Source organism: Spinacia oleracea, chromosome 6 (assembly GCF_020520425.1).
Source record: "Spinacia oleracea cultivar Varoflay chromosome 6, BTI_SOV_V1, whole genome shotgun sequence".
NCBI lineage: Eukaryota > Viridiplantae > Streptophyta > Magnoliopsida > Caryophyllales > Amaranthaceae > Spinacia > Spinacia oleracea.
The window spans coordinates 61,483,644-61,505,853 of NC_079492.1; the positions used below are offsets into that span (position 1 = coordinate 61,483,644).

General features: G+C 38.7%; 1 protein-coding gene across 1 annotated transcript; it reads right to left on the reverse strand.

Annotated features, from left to right (window-relative positions):
* Positions 1-13,798: 13,798 nt before the first annotated feature.
* On the reverse strand, positions 13,799-20,456 carry LOC110789187 (cell number regulator 7). Its single transcript, XM_021993833.2, has 5 exons — positions 19,394-20,456; positions 19,168-19,231; positions 16,822-16,986; positions 14,450-14,515; positions 13,799-14,309 (listed from the first exon to the last, which is right to left on the reverse strand). Exons 1-5 carry the CDS (start codon positions 19,651-19,653, stop codon positions 14,124-14,126), a joined length of 741 nt encoding a protein of 246 aa, XP_021849525.1. The 5' UTR covers positions 19,654-20,456; the 3' UTR covers positions 13,799-14,123.
* Between the last annotated feature and the right edge of the window lie 1,754 nt (positions 20,457-22,210).

A 22,210-nucleotide genomic window follows, 5' to 3' on the forward strand; every position in this document is an offset into this window, starting at 1 on the left:
TTTCTGCTGCTGCTGCTTCTGATGGGCGCCCGGTGGGCACCGGGCGAAACTCCGCCCGTCGGGCGCCTTCTGACGAACTGATCCTTGGTTGCTCGCCCGATGGGCGAGGGGCAATCCACCGGGCGGAGGGCTAAGTGATCTGCCCTTCGTCCACAACACCGAGTCTAACTTCCGGGGCTCGATCATGAACATCTAGGGCTCCCGTAAGTCGATAAAAGTCGTCCCGAACTCCCTCGGGATCCTGTAGTGGCCTAAATCATCAAGAAACGGGCCTAAAAAGACCAATTTCTCACTAAGTATTCCTGAAACTCAAGGCACACTAAAATACACAGATTAGTACTAAAATGGCTCCTAGGAGCTCATTTGACGCATAAAAGTACTAAGGGACGGGGGTGAAAACAATATATAAAACGCATATATCAACAAGCCGGGGGAAGGTACCAGCGTTTTCCCTTTTCTTGAGGTGCCAACTCGGAGCGACCTATAGCAGCCATATCTTGTCTAACTTTAGGCCCATCCTTCGTTTTCCCTTGCATATTCAACAATGTCCCAACAATGGCATCACAAACATTTTTCTCAATATGCATTACATCCAAACAATGCCTAACTTCCAAATATCTCCAATATGGGAGATCCCAAAAGATAGACCTCTTCTTGTAACCACCACTTGGCTGACCTTTATAAGGCTTACCAAACTCTGTCTCAATGTCTTTAACCCGTTCATAAACCTCAGACGCACATAAGGGGGCAGGAGCTTCTCTCATCTCCAATTCTCCATTAAAAGCTTCCTTCTCTTTTCGAAATGGGTGATCTTCAGGAAGATACATCCGGTAATCCATGTACACATCTTGCCCACAAAATTTTAGGCGCCTCGAGACCAAATCATCATGACAAACTGGACATGCCTTCTTTCCCCTTACAGAATACCCTGGCAAATTTCCATAAGCCGGGAAATCATTTATCGTACAAAAAATCATGGCACGTAAAGTGAAATTGGTTTTGGTGTATGCATCAAACATCAACACCCCTTCATCCCACAACAATTTCAAATCTTCAATGAGTGGCTCTAGATACACATCTATGTCATTTCCGGGTTGTTTAGGCCCAGAGATTAAGAGCGACAACATGATGTATCTACGCTTCATGCATAACCAAGGAGGCAAATTGTATATGGTGAGAAGAACCGGCCAAGTGCTATATTGGGTACTAAGTGTCCCAAATGGGTTCATTCCATCCGTGCAAAGACCAAGCCTGAGATTTCGAACTTCTTCCCTAAAGACCTTGTACTTTCTATCAATGTTCCTCCATTGTGGAGAATCAGCAGGATGCCTCATTAACCCATCTTTCTTCCTCCCTTCGGCATGCCACCTCAAGAGTTTTGCAGTTTTCTCTTCTGAGAAAAGGCGCTTAAATCTTGGTATAATAGGAAGATACCAAAGCACCTTAGCCGCAGAAGGTTTCTTCTTAGTTGATGTTGCATCATTCTCCACGATCTTGTAACGGGAAAATCCGCATCTTGGACACTCATGCAGATTTGCATACTGCTTTCGATACAACACGCAATCATTTGGACACGCGTGTATCTTCTCATAATCCATACCCAAAGGACACATAAGCTTCTGGGCCTCATAGTTAGACCTTGGAAGTTTGTTTCCTTCAGGAAGATTACCGGACGTGGCCTCCAAAAACTGTGAAAAACCCTTGTTGGTCCAACCGTTTTCCACCTTTAAGTTGAAATATTCGATGACGGCACCAAGTACAGTTTGTGTAGAACCAGGATATAACGGTGTTGCGGAAGCTTTGATTATACTATCATATATACGGGGACGCTCAACGAAATGATGGTCTTCCACATCATGCATCATATCATCTATCCTATCTTTCTCCTCTTCTTCCTCACTTTCAACACCAATATCATCCTCAATTTCATTATCATCACCATTATCACAATTATTATGCTGACTCGAGCTCGGCATACTAGAACTTGCCCCATGATCTATGATCTCACCATGCCATGTCCACGTCGTGTAGTTACCTTTAAAACCGCGACGAACTATGTGATCAACAATATCATCAATATCCCGATACCCCCTTGAATTATTGCAATCACAACAAGGACACAGAATTAAACTTGATTCATGTTCTGATTGATATTTCAAGGCAACCTTAATGAACTCTTGAATCCCTTGTAAGAACCTTGTAGAAAATCGTTTACTACCATACATCCAACTCCGATCCATTTTCAACCACTAAAGATAAAAAAAATATGACCAAATTTTGTCAAAGGTTAGAATATAAACTAGGCTATTCATATCATTATAAATCCAAAATTTTGTAGCAAACCCAAAACATGATTTCATATATCACCTAAATTCATTTCATAGCCTAAAGTCATTTCATAACCTACACAAACCATCTCATAAAACTACACAAAGCCAAAACTTCATTTCATAACTTTTAATTCAACAAAACCTTAATGTAATAAACAACTAAAATTCAACAAAACCTAAATCCTAAAATGTACCCAATTAAAATATAATTCAACTAAAATTCAACAAAACCTACAACTAAAATTCATCAAAACCTAAATCCTAAAATGTACCCAATTAAAATTCAACAAATAATATCAACCATTAAAATTCAATTATAATGCATAATTAAAATTCAATTATAATGTCCACAATTAAAATTAAAATGCACAATTAAAATTCAATAAATATCAAAATTGAAATCCAATACCTAAGAGAGGAGAGATGACAATGAAGAAGGGCGGCCGAGTGGGTGGCGGTGTGGGCGGCTGCCGTGCCGTGGACGAATTCCTTGGCCGTGGGCGGCGACTCTAAAAAGGGAGCAGGCAGTACGTGAAGCGCGCAGTGAGGCGAAGCAGTAAATTAAGTAGCGAAGGAACGACCGGCGCGAAGGAACGGCCGGCGCGACGGAAGGCGGCGAAGCAACGACGGCAGTGCCGCCGGTGAGAACAAAGCAGCTAGTGTTGGTGTTGGTGGTGGTTTCGTTTGGGAGGGCGCAGTGTTTGTCGAGCAATAACCTAAGTCAGAATGAATTCCTAAGCAATTAAGGGTGAGCGCGAATTCGAAAAAAAATATTCAAAACCCAGTGCGTCGCATATTTACAAATATGCGTGGCAAATGACTCTAGGAGCATCCTAGAGTCATTTGCGTCGCAAATTAGTAAATCTGCGACGCACTTGATTGAGTAAATTGCGTCACAGTTTTACTAATCTGTGACGCAAATGACTCTGAGGGGAATCCTAGAGTCATTTGCCTCGCAGTTTAACAAAGCTGCGACGCAAAGGACTAAATTTTATGCTAAAATTTGTTATTTGCGTCACAAGTTCAGAATGGCGTGGCAAATGCGGGGATGCAAATTAAATAAGCCTTTTTCCACTAGTGGAAATAGTTTGATAATTTAAAAACCTTTCTTTAGCAAACTAAAAACTATATAAACATAGGTTATTGTTTGTAATAATCATCCCAAAACAAAAGAAAACACAAAAGCAGAGAGAGAGAGAGAGAGAGAGAGAGAGAGAGAGAGAGAGAGAGAGAGAGAGAGAGAGAAGCTTTAAGAGAACTTTTAGAGAAAAATTCTTCGGTGTAATTGGGGTGCGTATGAGTTGTGAATTAAAATAAGTGTTGTGAATACTTGTGTATTATTTATCTTTTCAGTAAAAAATTTACAGCGTATTAATTTAGAGATTATAACACTTGTCGGATAATCAATTTATTTATGTGTGTTATTTTAAATATTATTGTTATTCCTACTAATCTGATTCATTAGGAAAGTTGCATAATTTCCTAACATTAATAAAGAAAAAACATTTTGTAACCATTAATATACAGCGTTTCTTAGAAATTGTGCAGCAGCTGGTAGCATATGGCGTCGACTCGAAGGGCCCGCCAATGATCATCAATTTTTTCAAGGAGATCTTCGACATTTGTTCACTAAAAACTTGGCGTTTGAAGATAATAATACCGAAGGGATAGTATTTGGTCCACTTATTTTCACATTACAATTTGGTGGATATGGCGTTGGCATAACTGCTTTGTTGTTGGTCGTAGTGATGACATCCCCATGGACGTTGGAGCAGATCTCCAAATATAGTTTGACGAACCCCCGTAGAAGCATCTATGAAGACGTAGAGGAGGGTAGCGGGATGGGTAACTCGAGAGGCAGGAAGAAGGAAGTGTATGCTTCTTGGAGTGTACCTCCAATTGGTTGGTATGCGTTGAACTCAGATGGAACTACCAAGGGATCTCCTGGGATGGCAGGTGGAGATGCACTAATAAGAGACCATAGGGGAACATTCATCTCTGCCAATTTTTACAGCTGCAACGCCTTTAGAGCTGAAGTAATGAAGTTAGCTAATGGCCTAGAAATAGCTCGTGATTTGGAAATATGTAAGCTTATAATCAACTTGATCATCTAGCTTGTGTGCATGCCCTCAAATGTGTTAATCCTGGAAGCATGTGAGTTTGCTCACATAATCAACCTTTGTCGTCGCTCTTTGATTTGGTGGACTGGGAAGTGAAAGTGATTCACGTCTTTTGGGAAGGGAATCGTGCAGCGGATTGGCTCGTCAATTAAGGAGTGACTCAACCTCAGATCATAGGACCACCATCTTGGAGGACGTTCCCATATCTCTTAATAGGATATTAGAAGAGGACATTAGGGGTGTAGCTATGCCACGACTCATTCCTCCACAGTTAGTTTACTACTATTTATTTTCGTAGTATAGCTTTACTATCTGCACTTGTCTCTTTGTTTTGCATCAAAACAAATATACACGAATTCTTAAATGGACCTGGTCCACTTTAAATATATTGTGGATCATGTCTAAACAAAGGTATACCTTATTACGCTATCAACATCAACTGCGATTAATATATTATGTTGGATCGACCACTACAACTACGTATACTTCAAAGCGTATTGTACTTCTTTGTTAATAGTAATAACTTTGCAGAAGCATTTGAGGCCAAACAAACCACCAAGTCTCAAAGATTTACGATAACACATTGAAATAATTAGTAGAAATAATCTTGTTAGATAAGGGTTAAGGGGGCATGACAAATTAACTACGGTAGATAGTTTCCTTGATTGTATTTCACAGTAATGTGTGGTTATATATTACAGCTCTAAGCTATGGGCTTTAGGTCAAGAACATTAAATATACAAACTTAGCCTTAAAGCCCAAATAGAATTGCTAAGCCCTAATCCCCCCCCCCCCAAGTTGGAGCATGGAGATCACAAATTCTCAACTTGCGAAGTAAGTAAAGAAATTGACGCTTGCCCACAGCCTTTGTGAAAATACCGGCTAGTTGAATATCTGTAGAAACATGACTAGAGGTAATAATTCCCTCTTGAATAGCATCCAACACATAGTGACAATCAACCTCAATGTGTTTAGTTCGTTTGTGAAAAACCGGGTATTGAGCAATGTGAAGAGCAGACTTACTATCACAAAATAAGGGCATGGCGCAGGGATGAGAAATTCCAAGACGGGAGAGCAACACTTTGAGCCACTTCAACTCCGACGTAATGGTTGCCATAGCACGATATTCGACTTCTGCAGACGAGCGAGAAATAGGGTGTTGTTTCTTAGTTTTCCAGGACATGGGAGAAGAACCAAGAAACACAAGCCAACCCGTTAGAGAACGCCTAGTCAATGGGCAGCTTGCCCAATCGGAGTCGCACCAACCTAACAACAGAAGATCACAACCAGCCTGAAGAAGGATGCCTTGGCCTGGACAACCCTTCAAGTAACGCAATGCCCGAATAGCCGCATCCCAATGTTACGGACGAGGTGCTTGCATGAATTGCGCCAGAATATGAACAGTATAGGCCAAGTTAGGCCGAGTGAAAGACAGTTAGATGAGACGGCCTACAAGTCGTCTCTATGGTTACGGATCCTCTAGCAAAGTACCAGATGTAAGAGCAAGATTGTGATTCTGTTCAATTGGAAAACCAGCAGGCTTTGAACCCAATAATCCCGCTTCGGCGATAATGTCTAGAACATACTTACTCTGGCATAGAAATATCCCCTCCGGATTGCGGGCCACCTCAATGACAATTAAGAAAGTATTTCAAGACGCCCAAGTTTTTCATATGAAAACATTCACCCAAGTATTGTTTAAAGGAAGCTATAGCGGAAGAGTCATTACTAGATATAATCAAGTCGTCCACATAGACAAGCACATTGAGTTGAGTCGGGCCTTTGACAAAAGTGAAGAGTGAGTAGTCTGAATAAGACTGAAGGAAACCATATTTCCACAAAGATGCAACTAACTTAGAAAACCAACATCTCGTTGCTTGTTTCAGGTAGTAAAGAGACTTTTTCAAACGACAAACCATTCCCGGCTTACCCACATTGAATCCCGGGGGAAACTTCATGTACACATCCTCATCAAGATCACCATGCAAGAATGCATTGTGAACATCCATTTGATGCAATTCCTAATACGTTGCCGCCGCAACCGCAAGGAAAGCACGAACAGTAACCATCTTAGCCACCAGTGCAAAAGTCTCATTGTAATCAAGACCCTCAATCTGATGGTTGCCAAAAATAACTAAGTGCGCTTTGAGACGTTCAATAGTATCGTTGGCATGAAATTTAATTTTATACACCCATTTACAACACAAAGCTTTCTTCCCCGGTGGCAATTCTTCCATTACCCAAGTCTCGTTGTCCTCCAGAGCCCCAATTTCCTTTTGCATAGCCTCTCTCCAACCCGCATCTTTCGTTGCTTCATTCAAAGTTTGAGGATCAAGGCCTGCAATTACAACTGTAAGAAATATACGATGTCGCAAAGAAAATTTATCACAATTCACAAAATGTGCTATAGGATAGGGAGTACACGAGGAGCTAGTGGAGGGTGATGAACGGGTGGATGGACTCGCAACTTGGATAGTGTGTGTGACAAAATTCTTGAGTAGAACCGAGGGACACTTGAGACGACAGCTCTTACCCAAACCGATAGGTCCATCATCAAACTGGTTGTCAAAATATGCCCACCACTATAAGCGTGAATTGGGCTTGTTGGCTAGGCGGCCTAGAAGAAGAAGCTGACGCGTCCTGGGGGTTGGCAGGAGAACGAGAGCTCGGTTGATGGGCCAAAGGAGACCCTGGGTTTGTTGGTGGAGAGAGAAAACCAGGCTAGAGAGAGTCCACCTGGGCCAGTGAAGAACTGGGCAGCAAAACGGGGACATCAGGGTCCACTGGCTCACCCTGGGTATGCTCCTCAATGTCAACAACATTATTATCCAAGACAGAGGGAAAATCAACCAAGAAATGAATATCAACATCAAAATTCTCATTGTTTACCACATTTGCATCCCCAATTAAATCATCATGTTTAATATCAAACGAAAATTCGGTTTCATGAAATTTGACATCACGCTAAACAAATATTTCTGAAGTTTCCATGTCATATATTTTCCACCCCCTTTTGCCATTAGGATAACCAACAAATGCACACTTCCTACTTCGAGATGCAAATTTATGACCATTGGTTTTTTTTTATTATATGCGTAAAAAAGACATCCAATTATCCGAAGGTGATCCAAGTCAGGTTCTTTGCCAAATAAAATCTCAAACGAGGTCTTATTTTGCAACAAGCCCGAGGGCGTACGATTAATCAATTAAACAACACCCAGAATGCATTCACCCCAAAGATAAATAGGAAGATTACCCTCAAACATCAAGGCTCTACCGACATTCAAAATATGTTGATGCTTACGTTCAACCCGACCATTTTGTTGGGGAGTACCAACACAAGAAGTTTGAAATATGATCCCATTTTTATCAAAGTAATCCAACATACATTTGAATTCCGTGCCAGTATCACTTCTAACAAATTTGACAGTAGTTTCAAATTGACGTTCAATCATAGCAAAGAAAGATTGAAAAGCTTTATAAACATCTATTTTTGAATGTAATAAGTACACCCACACTGCTCTTGAAAAACCGTCTACTTAAGTCAAAAAATAATGGGCACCACTAGTAGATGGAATTGAATTACGACCCCATAAATCACAATGATTAACTCAAAAATTCTACTAGCCTTGCTATCACTAACAAGAAAACTCTCATGATGTTGCTTAGCTTGTGGACAAATTACACAAGCTTTATTTAATTTCTTTGTATATTACTAGCACAATTCTTAATAGCAGGAACTAACTTGAGAACTCTATCTGACGGATGCCCCAGTCGTCGATGCCATAGCTCAAATACAGTCACTCCAGAAACAGTCACCGCACACAATGTAGGTATCTCCCGAAAGAAATAGAGTCCATATTTTCGTTCGCCGGCTCCAATCAGGCTCCCCGAACGTTGGTCCTGTATAGCACAAAGAGAATCAGTAAATTGGACAAAACAGTGAGAGTCATCAATTATTCGCGACACCGATATTAAATTACAATGTAAATTCGGAACATATAAAACATTTTCAAGAATTAAAGAACTTGAAAGTGTTGCTTTTCCCTCCATAGTTGCAATGACATTAGTGTCGTCTCGTAACCCAGCGGGAGATGTAATAATAGACTCCAAATTTCTCAACCGTGTAGCATCACCCGTAACATGTCGAGAAGCACATGTGTCAATTATCCAAGGCAATGTAGAGCACTCACCGGTCATTCTATCCATATGAGACCCATTATTATTTAACACATTTAGAATTGCACGAACTTTCTCCTATGTGTATTCTGCTGGAGCTGTTGGAAGACCCACACCAGAAGCACCTACGGGACTGATCTCCCCTACGGTGCTGCTGCCAGACACAACATTGGCCCGAGCAAGAACCCCGCGACCACGACCAACAGTAGCAGTTGCAGAAGTACCACCACGTGAAGAGGTCCCCTTAGCACGTCGAACCTTCATGTCCTCATACCACTCCGGGTAGCCATGTAGCTTGAAACACGAGCTGTTAACGTGACCATCGCGCTTGCAGTGGGTGCAAGTGAGGTGAGTTTTATCAGGTCTATCAAAGCGAGCCCTTGGACGATCAGACTGGACAATAAATATCGAATGAGTTTGCACACCCTCCTTTGCAGCCTAGGTGTTAGCAATATCCCGTGAACGCTCTTCTTGGATAAATGCAAGATACGCCTCATCTAGCGTAGGAATGGAAACCTGGGACAGAAGATTCATGCGCAACGCAGCATACAATTCATCATCCATGCCAATCAGAAACTGATGCAATACCTCCTCATCACGATCAGCAGCAAGTTTTCCGGCAATGTCACACGTGTTAGGTTATGATACATATAAATGAATATAAATCATGTGGAAAAACCATAAAAGCCAGGATTCCAAATTAATTGCCACATAACAATTAGCATAATTAGGATGCATACTCTTTGTAGCGTGCCCTCCCTTGCTGCGCCCGAACCGAACAAGAACAAGTCTTTAGGACTCCAAGTGTCGTCCCTCCGTAGAAAGTCCACAGCACGTCCGGATCCGCCTTAAGATTGACTAACTAGAATCGCCCTTAAGGTACTATTATTTTCGGTAATATGGGCAAAGTATATGACTGAATTTTTGCTCAAAATTCTCACTTTTAGAATACTTAAAACTCGTTATAAATTGTGAGCGTTAATCTCATATTTATAGGCTATGGAAAAAGTAATCGAATCCTACTAGGATACGAATTAATTAACTAGAATCTTATTAGAACTCTTATTAATTAATTTATCCATTAGGATTAGGAATTTAATCATTAAACGAATCCTATACGTTTTAGGTTTCGTATGGAAGCACAAACACTACACGAGCATGACCCGCAAGCGGGCAGGCCATGCCCGCACACAGCTCACGCGGCCGCTCAGCCCACGCGAGCTACGAAGCCCACGCGAGCCTCGCAGCCCACTGCTCGCAGCCATGCTCGTAGCCACGGCCTGTTGGGCCTGGCCTTGCGCTGGGCCTGGCGTGGCCTTGGCTATTTGTGTGGCGCGCGGGCTTGCTGGACGCGGACCTGGCTTCGTGCTGGGCCTTCTTCTAGCAAGCTCGTGCGATGCTAATTCGTACGACGCGCTTCCGATTAATTTCCCGATTCCGGAATTCATTTCCGATACGAACAATATTTAATATTTTCGATTCCGGAATTAATTCCCGTTTCGAACAAATATTTAATATTTCCGTTTCCGGAATTATTTTCCGATTCCGATGATATTTCCGATTCCGACAACATTTCCGTTTCCGGAAATATTTCAGATTCCGGAAATATTTCTATTTCCAATAATATTTTCCGATACGTACCATGTTTCCGTTTCCGGCAACATCTACGACTTGGATAATATTTATATTTCCGTTTCTGGCAATATCATCGTTTCCGGAGTATTCATTTATTTGCCTTTGACGATCTCAGCTCCCACTGAAACCAAGATCCGTCGATTCCGAATATTCATAGATGGAGTATTTAATGCCATTAAATACTTGATCCGTTTACGTACTATTTGTGTGACCCTACGGGTTCAGTCAAGAGTAAGCTGTGGATTAATATCATTAATCCAGTTGAACTGAAGCGGCCTCTAGCTAGGCATACAGTTCACTTAATCTCACTGAATTATTAACTTGTATAATTAATACTGAACCGCATTTATTAGACTTACCATTAAATGCATATTTGGACCAAGGGCATTATTTCCTTCAACACGAACACTTTCCACATTCACATGTCCGTAAGGGTTTGAACTGGACTAAATCATCATAAAGTCCAGTGAGCAGAGTGTAATATTCCTCCATGGACATGCCCTTTCCTTGCTTACACGATGTAATCTGACAACGAAGTTGTTGGAGACGAGGACCATTCGCCACCCCATACTTCTTTGCCAGGAAATCCCACAGCTTCTTTGCATTGTTGTGGAAAGGGATAGAGGATGCAACCTTTGCGTCCATGCTCCGCAGCATCCAAGAGACGAGCATCGAATTAACCGTCACCCAATCAAGCTGCTTCATTTTTTCTTGAGGTTGTGTAATTGTTCCATTAACAAACATAAATTTCCGACGCGACTGTAGAGCCAATTGCATAGCCCTAGCCCACGCCATATAATTCTCATCACCCTGTAGCAATACGTGAGTAATTATAAGTCCCGGTTGATCTCCAGAACTCAAGTAATACGGAGACCCGGGATCGATTTTTCCATCATTGTCCAAGAATAGACGCTGGTGAAACTTGAAGAAGAAGAGAAACGAAAGGAATAAAAAAAAAGTGTAGGTTTAGGGTTTGCTAGGCTGCTAGCTCCGATACCATGACAAATTAATTACGCTAGATAGTTTCCCTAATTGTATTTCACAGTAATGCATGTGTGGTTATATATTACAGCTCTAAACTATGGGCTTTAGGTTAAGAACATTAAATACAAACATAGCCTTAAAGCCCAAATACAATTGCTAAGCCCTAATAGGGCATATTGCCATAATGGTTATAACTTGTAATAACTAAGTGTCTCATGTAGTCATGTCTCATCATACAAATTAGTCGACTAGCATAGTTGTAAATAATGTACTCCGTAAGTACTACTACGTACGTGCGTGCTGCTCCTCCGTCTAAATTTAATTACCACAATGGATAATTCAAATTAAACTATCAACATCAACTACGGTCTACGAAGTTATTGACAAACAGAACCATAGGAGCACAGATGTAAACATCAGTCGAGCTATCAGTCTTTACTTCAACGCTTCCGGTAACGTCAATATTGCCTCCATTGTAAAAAAAATTCTCTTGGCCAATAGAAACCAACACCATTCCCCCTTCTTCATCATCCAAGGTCACCACTCTTGTATAGATCAGACTCATATCTGGCTACCCAATCATAATTTCCGAAAAGGCTATAGATTTATCGAAGTTTTGCAAATACATGCAAATAGAATTTTGGTTAAATTGTTATACGAAGTACGATCTTTTACAAAAAAAAAAAAAGTTCCTAACTAATTAATTTGATAGAAATCAAGTTTGTTCCGCCCTAAATTATCTTTGTTAAAATGCTAATCTAGAAAAATCTAAATAAATATCTATTATAACTTTAAATATATTTTGTAGAAAAATCTAAAATTTATAGTGAGTTGTAGAGAAATATCTAATAGAAATTGATCTAGGAAAATCTACTAAGCAAGTAAGCTAGAATTATCTAGATGAAAAATAAAATAAAATTTTAGGAGTATGTATGTGATGTAACCGACATACTCAAGTATAAATAGTTATGACATACTACAACAAAGCAATGAAGGTGGTATGTAAGATATTTAATATACCCACTAAATAAAACTCACTATTTCATATATTTCCCTTTGCTCCACTTTGATATGGTCATTAACATTACTCCCTAACATATAATACCCACCAAGTCTTTTGAACTCAAATTTCTAACATTTGGTATCCGAGCCAAAATTCCCAAAGCTTTTACTATTTTAGCCAAAACACATTCAACTAAAACACAAATAAATTTCAATGGCTAACAACCCAATGTTTCTGAATCCAATTTTTGGGGGAAAACTATAATTTTTTGAAAATTAAAATGAAAATATTACTAAATTGTCATGGGTTGTGGAGGTATGCCAATAAATGATATACGACAGTTTTTGGGAAAAACTATGATGTTAGAAAATAAAAATGAAGATATTACCAAAATTTAATTTCATGGGGTGTGGAGCTAATTCGATGAAGAATACAAATTACAAGAGATGATGTTAGTCCATCACTTTCATTACATTTTCGTTCAAAAATCATACTTCTGCACACTCTATTTAGGGGAGTAGCGGATTTTACTTTTATCTTATCTAAAGTAATTATTCTACCATAAGATAGAATTACAAAGAAAGAGACAAATCGCCATGAAATCTAATAAGAGAAAAATTCGGAAAATCATGGATCCGTCAATAGAAGTTATATTCTCCATCTGTGTTTCAAGAAAATGAGGTTAAACAACTGGATGAATATTTGTTTTTCAAAGATAATCTAATGGAGATACTTAGATATGGCGCAGAAGCTTCTAAAAAAACAAGCGGAAGAATAATCTATCTTTGAGAAGAAGAAATAAGAGATCTACGAAATCGAAGAGAGGAAGTTGGATTGATATTTATCCGGAAATTTTTTGGGCAAATTTGTCACTAAAAGAAATTTATAAAAGATTGAAATGAGAACGTCGGAGTACCTTTTTAACTTCGTTATTTTCTTTACATTTTTAATCTTAAATCATGAAATCAAGTTCTCTAATCCAATACATGGATTCAATTCCATATATCACTAATTATAATTAGTTCTAACACACTATTTATAGTTTTTTTCTAAAACTACTGTTAAAGGAAATATAAAAAGTATGGCTTGGATAATAGTTCAACTCGAATTCTTATCAAGCTAATTTGAGATGAACTTGAACCCGAACTATGAATGAGCAATCGAGCCGAGCTTTAAAATGAAATATTGTTCTACTTACGACTTAAGCTTTAAAATGAAATATTGTTCTACTTACAAAACTTAAACTAATACAAGTACTACAATTAAGCATAGAAACTTAAAGCAAACGGGATCGTTTAAAAGAATTCCTTGCCTAATGTTTGGTTGTTTTTATTTGTTGATCCTATCTAATTTTTATAGTTTATTGTTCAATGGATTTTTGATTTTTTTGATCTTGTAATTATAAAAAAAACTGGGTAAAAATTATGCTCTTGGGAGGGAATTTTTTTATTTTTTTCATATGTTGGTCTTAGATTTAGTAAGATGGCTATTGTTTCAAAGAACTACCTGCAGCCAATAGTGTTTTTCCATACAGTCGTTACCGACTATCAAACGGAACGTCAACATGAGAATAAATGGCGAGAAACTGAGAATGATTACATGTGTTATCTATCCTCAATAACTGCAATAAATGAACCCCCCTACTAAACAATTACAGTGTTATCTATCCTCAATAACTGCAATTAATTTACATATGCAACCAAAGCACACAACCTGCAGCTTCGCCTGCTAGTCTGTATGGGGGCAGCATTCATCCTTTTCTACCTGATCTAAGGTTTCCAAAGCACGTTCATGTTAATGTTTCCTCAATCTGCAACAACATTAGAAGGTGTTCCCAAATGGGGTGTGCCAGAATTTTCTGCTCAACATTGATTATGGAAAATCTGTTTCAACTCTTGATGATGCATTGGTTTCGTGAAACTGTGCTGAAACAAGAGGCGGGGGATGTAGCTCAACAAATGCTTTTCTACCTTCACCAACAGTTCCCACGCATATTGTGTCGCCCCGTCCATGCCAAGTGCCTCCTTGAACATTGTTCATCTCCAATGTTCTTGATTCCTGCATCAGAATTCATGGATTGATAAACACCCCATTTGGAAAATGAAGATCCAAATTTATTTCCAAATAAGTTCTTCCTTTGTTATTTTCCGCTGTTACTACTTTCCTTTTGATTCAAAAACTTGGAGAGGTGTACGTACCTGACATAAGGTGCAGCAAGGGCAAACCAGATGGTAAACACAATCGTCCAATGAATTGTCGCTACCCTATACAGTTGGAAGCATTTTTATAGAATCAGAATAGCTCTGCTGACATAATACTAGACAAGTAAAGAAAATTAAGAACCAGAACTAATCAAATAGTTTTGCCTGAATCACATTTATGAAGAAAGGGCAATTACATAACCAAAACCCCAAATAGACAACAAAGTAAACAGCAATTCAGGTCAATGGGTTAACCGAACCATCAAAATAACAATGTAGATTAACGGTAGAGTAAGATGTAGAACCCACCATACAGGTTTCATCATTTAGAGAGCATTAGCTCATTGAAGGAGGTCTCGCGGAAGCACTAACTTTTTTACTGGAGGAATTATGTGTCCATAACTGTCCATTATTCATTATCATTACCCCATTGCCTCAAACAGGCTCCTCCATTATTCATTATCATTACCCCATTGTCCATAACTGTCCATGATCCAGAATCCAAAAATAAAATTCACAAAGGAAGGGCTCCTGAGTTACAAACTTCATAATCAGCTCCGTGGAAACAATCACTGAAGCGACGGGATCCCTAAAAAAGCCTTCTCTACCAATTTAGTCAAGATGCTTCATTGGCACATCTAAAAATTCTCAAGGGCATCTGTTTTACCTTTAAAATGGGCTTCAACATGGCAACTACGGTCACGGTCAATCACATTACCTATTAAGTGGTCCGACAAGGGACAACTACGGGAGGTGAAACTTGGTCAAACACCCCCCTACCCCCCTAGAAACCACCTAGTAGGCTAATACTCCATAGCCGTCGACTGCAAATATCTCCTGATGATGGAGCTCCTAAGTTGAGGGTCAGACTCAGACATCTTTAATTTAAAATCTTTAACCACCTAAACCAACGTGCAACAAATGTAATATCCTAGTAGAAAAAACAAACTAATCAGAAGCAGCCAAACATATCATAGTTCCATCTTAAGACTACAATAAAAATCTGTGATCAATTACCTATATATGGCACAAAGAAGACAAGCATATAGCATGTTTCCAAAAGAACTCTGAAAGTTTTAATTCAGGAAGCTTATCAGCACATCAGTCATCCCGTTTTTCTACAGCTTATTTCAATAGGATTTGGTTTCATATTGCATAAATACCAAGAATTCTAGCCGGTTTGGGGGCATCTTAAGCTTTCTGAAAGTCTAAAGAATAAACTAGTGCTCCATCAGGGGAAATGTGATAAACAATATTCCTATAACCAAATATTCTTGTCGGTTTTAAGCCACCACCTACAGAGCTTGCATGTTTAAAAGAGATATCATGCAGTACAATGTTAATGAGAATCTCTAAGTAACCTACCAAATTGCTTTTGGAATTTTACCAACGAGTATAACCTAGTCACCATTTAACTATCCTACAGATTCCTACTTCTTCATAGCCTTCTGCTTTCTTATGTGAGTTTTGCACAAGAAGCCGCTTGAAAATCGGCAACAGGTCTGATTCAAGCATAACTATGATGGCCAGCGCTGTCGAGTCTACCATAGTGGCGGGCCTGGCGGCTTTGCAGGTACTGCAACTGCTATCAGGACCATGCTTGCCAGTGGTTGGGAATCCAGTAGTGCCTTAATTATGTTACATAACTATAGTTTATCCTGGTGGACTGAAAGGTATTTCTTAGTATGCCATAGATAGGGAGACTTGTGTACAGAATCCAAACTTGTTATAAATATTTCAAGTAGCTATGAGAGGCAGGAAAAGACCCATTGTTCCGCAATCCTCGTATCCAGAATTTTACTTATTACTTCAAGGTTTTAGCTGAGTAAGTGATGGTTATAACTCCATAAGCAATTTAGATTCCTCTATTCTAAAGTCTTGTATCAAACAAATTGTGATAGATGCTGAGTTCTACCATATCCATGCCTAATCAGATAGGTCTCCACAAGTCCTATCAACTGGGCAGATAAAGTAGAAGTCACAAGATGAGCTATAAGCCACCTTTAGCTTACAAAAAAAACATTGGTTTACTTAAGTAACGGGCAAAGAGAAATGGACCAAGCAATTGTTTCAAGTGAACATCCCACTGAAAATAAATGGCTAAAAAGAAAAATCCGACTTATGCATCAAGACCAAAAAATGGGACACTAGAAACAGGTACTTTGATTAAAGAAGATTCAGGGCATAACATTTAAATGCTCAGCAGGGTAAAAATGGGATAGTGGGAACAAGCTTCACCGAGTAAAGCACAAGATAAAAGGCGATTTTAGTGAATTTAGGGACAGATGTACAGAACCATTTTAAGGGCAGCATGGTAAGACCAAGAGAGCAACCAATATTGAAAACAAAATAAATAAAGAGAAACTCACCCTAATATTAAACTTCTTTCTTATCCGCGTGCGGAAGAAACCCAAGTATGTCCCCACTGACATGGTCAATGCGATGGTCAAATATAGGAAACAACGTCTCCTGGTCACCAAGAAGGCAACACAACTGAGAAATGCTGACACGGCTAGAAGGAAATAGACAGCTCCCTGTAGCACCAAAACAGTTCTCTACTTCAGAAAATAACTCACAAAGCAAGAAAAAAGGAACAAAGAAGTCTAGAACAATTAAAGTGAGATAAAAAGCACGTTTGCAAAGACATTGTAACCACTTTAAAACTCAGAATCTATCATCAACATAAGTTACATAAGCCTCTAATGAATAAGCTTAATAAACTCAAGTTTGGGGATAAAGATTTCTGAAAAGAATGGCATGTGAATTGAGTAACATAACACCTGATTCATCATGAGTAAATTGGCAACAATAAAAACACCCAGCATCAACATAGAGAGTAGAAATCAGCAAAAGGCACCAAGGACCAACCTAATATGTAACCAATCCTGACAGTTAACTGATAGAACGGTTGTTATGAAAGGGGTAGAGAATTAAATGCCTGGACAAAATGATTGGTTTTATCAACAGCAATCGGTAAATAAAGTATTGAATTGAAGTTCAAAAGAGGAAACTGCATTTATACCATGGAATTAAAACTCGGCCGTTCCGTCACGTAACGACCGTTCTGTAACCTAGTTTAGATTTGCCGTTCTGCGAAAACCCGTTACGTTACGGTTTGACAAAAATCACGTCTGTCTCTCCGCGTCTTCCGTTACGTAGCGGTAACTCGCCACGTTAGACGTTTTTTTCTCCGTTACACCATTCTTTTACATAAATTCATCAAAAATATTTTTTTAATTAGTTATGTAGTTAATAAAACATGATATTTCGAGTGCTTATTTGTTCACAGTATATAATACTCACTCGTATTATGATAGATTTGGTTATATTGTATTGATATAATACTTTTTAGACTAAAAATGTAATAATTAGACTTAGAAATGTTATGTGGTTTTTTTCAAAAAATTCACACCGCGTCAGCCTCGATCCGTTCTATTCTTCCGTTACAAGCGGTTCCCGCGACATCGCAACCGTTACCGCGAACGCGACCGCATCCGCGTTTTTTTTCTATGATTGTACTTGCATTTAAAAGATACGAAGATGCATTTCTTAGATTCAGTGATCTTTTATCAGCGTCTGATGAGGATTGAGTTTGAACACCACCATTTAAACAGAAAATCTTTCGACATAATCAAAACTGTTCTTTCTCCGAGTCTTCAGAATTTCTTCTTCACAACTAAACTTCAAAGCAACATCTTACTCCACCTACAATTCTCCTAAGCCATCATTCTAACCCTGCTAGTTTTACAGGAAGGCTATACGAGTAGTTGTGTGGTGGAGATGATCATAGTTCATGAGGTTTAAATATATCTAGAGGTAAAAATGTTCACGTTATGCCACCTTAGACTAGGATTCAATTTTGAACACACTCATTAAGACCAAATGTAAAGGACGATTTGCGGAAGATAAATCAAGACCTTCCAATATGGAAGTCCATCATAGCTTCAGAAGTCATTTGCCTCAAACAAATTCTAAGTGACCCTAGACCTAACTATGACTAACAGTTCCACATCATAGCAAATCAGGATTGACTAGGAAGGTAGAGATTCCACCTAGCAAGGAATTAACTTTTTTCTCTCACGCAATTCTTCTGATAAAAAAAGAAGACATGCATACATCAAGCCTCGGGGTTCCATAATCAGCAGGGCTTTCATTCACTCTCAAGTGAAACTCTTCAAAGGTGTTAAAATGATTACCCTAAATAGGACAATCCCAACTTGGGTTCTGCAACAATGTAGAAAGAAGGGCGAGCTGTGAAATACGCACCCTGCCCCTGGTAAGCAGAGAACATCTTCCACAGAAATCATTATTACTGGACAAACAGATGAGAAATATCACTGCTTCCAAAATAAACACAGCAGAATAGTCTAATAGACCATAAATGAGGCATAGCTTTTGATGTTTCACCAAAAAGACATCGTTGATTCGTAGCATGAAGAAGAACATAAAATCCATGAACTTACATTCCTGATCAAATTGAACAGGTCTCACTTCCTATACTGCATATAAACTACCAGTATAACCTATGTCTAGTCTCACTGTGAAGATGCCATGTCTTATGTTTATCATCCTGCACTACGTCTGTTTTCGGAGCATTCAATAATCCAGAAAGGCATAAGCTATGCTCAAGCATGTAAATTATCAAAGACTATATAGTTCAGTAATCAAAAGCTTAAAATCAGAAGCAAAGTTCACAAAATTATAAGAACATTCACCTGAAGAAAGCAAGGTCCTACACCAGCTCGTCTCATGTTCTTCCCAAATCTGTAGCATGGACAACTACACCAACAAACAAACAAAAAAACAACTAATCAACACAGAAGTTCATCAAACATAACCCCTCTTAAACCCAAAATTAATTAAAATTTTGACTAAGCTGAAAGTCTGAAACAAAAGAATTAAACTATTCAACTAATCAAACACCAGAAAGCATTGAATTACCAGAGAGATTCAATGGCAATACTACGATCATCGAAACAATCAAGAACTTCACCTTCCCACATCCTCAAAACCCCACCACCTCCACCACCATCTTCACCTACTTCTTCATTTTCAAATAACCTCCATTTTCCTTGGCTTTGCATAGCAACCGTTGAACACAACACATCAAAATCTAATACTGAAACCCCTTCAATTAATCTCTCTTCTTCCTCTTTCTCACAACCACCTCCCAACTTCTCTTCCTTCCCCAAATCCGCCATTGATGGACCTACACAAAATCCAACTATTTCACCAAAAAAAAAAGCCCAATTTTGCAGCTTTTGACACAATTCAAATGCAAGTGACCGACTTTTTCAGGTACCCAAACTGGGTTTAGCAACCAAAATTGTCAGGAATTTTCAAAATTACAAAAGATTGTACCCAATAACAAAATTTGAATGCAAAGTTAAAAACTTTATTAGGTGCCCAGGAAAGAGGGTTATGCCCAACAAAACCCCAACTGTTTCAGCAACCAAAACACCAGAGAATTCTTCAAGAACACACAAAATATGCACCCAATTGACAAATTTTGAACGCACCGTTCCAAACTTTTTCAATAACCCAGAAAAAAGGGTTATACCAACAAAAACCCAACAAGCACAGCACCCAAAATCCTCCCTTTTAAAGCTAATAGCAAAAAATACTTGCAACTTTCAATTTAACCCAAGTTGCAGACTTTTTGAGGCACCCAGATAAAGGTTTATAACAAAACAGTTTATAAATTCAATGAATTTTGTGGATAATTGAAGTGGATAATCAAATTGCGATAAAATACAAGTTGTTTTTGTGCTGTCATCATAAATTAAGTTTTGGGGGCTTGTTTTTGTTTTCTGTTAGGAGATTAATACAGGGTGGATCTTTGTAGGGTCAATTAGTTTGGTGGCTGCTGCTTTGTTTGCTTTGTAATGGTTACTTATGGTTTAGATTGTCACCATGTGATTCGAATAACATTGCTTCGGCTGCTTTTTTGGGTGGGATTTTGAAGATAAGCATAACATAGATGACAACTTTTGTTGACCTAATTAATAATAATACAATAATTTGTGGTTTATATGCTGTTTAAGGGTTGGGAATTTGAGATTAAGATAACTTGGTGCCTAATAGAGATTCTCTTGGGGTCAAATTTATTCCACTCCACCGTCCTTTTTTGTTAGAAGACCCTTTCCCACTTTCATGTAACGGTGACTTATCAGAAAAAATAAAATAATAACTTTCATGTAATGGTGTGGTCAGGTTTTTTTATTTTGTATTTCATATTCTATTTATAACTTTCATTATATTTTCGACTGTATTTTTGAATAATGGGTCGTTTTGATATGAGATGGAAAAAGCAATTGGGATAAGGACATGGAGGTTATCATAGAGAATTTATCAAAATTTATCTATATCCCTTGTTTGGTATAAATTTGGGAAAAAATTGGAATAACTAGAAAAAAAAAAAAGTAAATTTGCAAAACTTTTTATAACCCGTTTTTTTTGAGAAATAACATTTTTTTTAAAAAAATTGCAAACAAAGACCTTAAAGTAAAAAAAAAAAAAAAAATTGCGAGAAACAACCATTTTCCATTTTCTGCCGTTGACTACTCATTTCCGGCCTTTGACTCGCCGGTTTTGCTAACTTCACCCATTATCCCTCCAATTTTTCCCATTAAAACCAAAAACGAGCAAAAATACCCAAAAAAATCCCTTACATTTCCTTCTCTTTCTGTTATTCTTCCCCCGACTATTTTTTTCCCTCTCTTTGGCTGTAACCTCAACAAAGATATTGGTGGAAGACATTACCTACAAAATATCATGCAGATCACTACATCATCTGCGGTGGCAGAAGTAAGAGACGAAAAGCACACGTCCACAACTGAATTAGGATTGCCTTGGGTTCCCACATCTCTATTATATAAGCCAGGAGTTGAGGGCTTTTCGGTAATCACGCTTGTCCCAATAAAAAAGACCAAAATACCCTCTTTCGTTGTTTATCGGTGCTTGTTGAGACTCTCTCCCCCCTCTCACTTTTTTCTCTCCTCTCACCTTCGTTTCTAGGGTTAGACTTCCTAGGTTACACTTCCTCGCCGTCGTCCCTCACCAAATGGTGTCCCAATCGCCTCCATCCTCAATCGCTTCCCATCGTCGACCATCCATTGCTTCTCACCATCGGCCTTCCATCGCTTCCCGTCGTCGGCCTTCCATCGCTTCCTGAAATGATCAGTAATCAAGATCGAGTATTTAGACGATAATTTGAAGTATGATGCAACAACCGAGGTCGCAGTCGTCGCAACAGAAGTTCTCTCAAGGATTTTTGTCACAACAGAACGAAGTTTTCTCTCAAATCTCTCAGAACTCCATTGACGCGATCCTCACTGAAAATCTGGTCGTTTTCCTCTTTCCTCTTGATCTTCCTTGCTCAATTTCTCATATTATCTTGTGAAATGTTACTTAGATATTTATTGAAATTCTGGAAATTTTCAAAATGATTTTATTATTTATTTCAATTTTTTTGGTGAATTCATTTGTAACTCATGCTATGAGATAGGTGAATAATAGTGTATGAAATTCTTGATTGCTTGGGTATTTTGCAAATTAGTTGAATTGGTTTGTTAATGTGTGATTTGTTGAAATTTCTTTGTTTCATTTTGACCAATTCCAATTTCTGGAAATTTGCTGATTAGTCTTTGATTTCCCTGCAGTTTGGGGGTTTAATTTCTTGAGCTGAAGTTACCTGCTCAAATTTCCGCCTTCCTATTTTCCTCCTAAGTGAATTAGCAATTTCGATTGCTATGATTT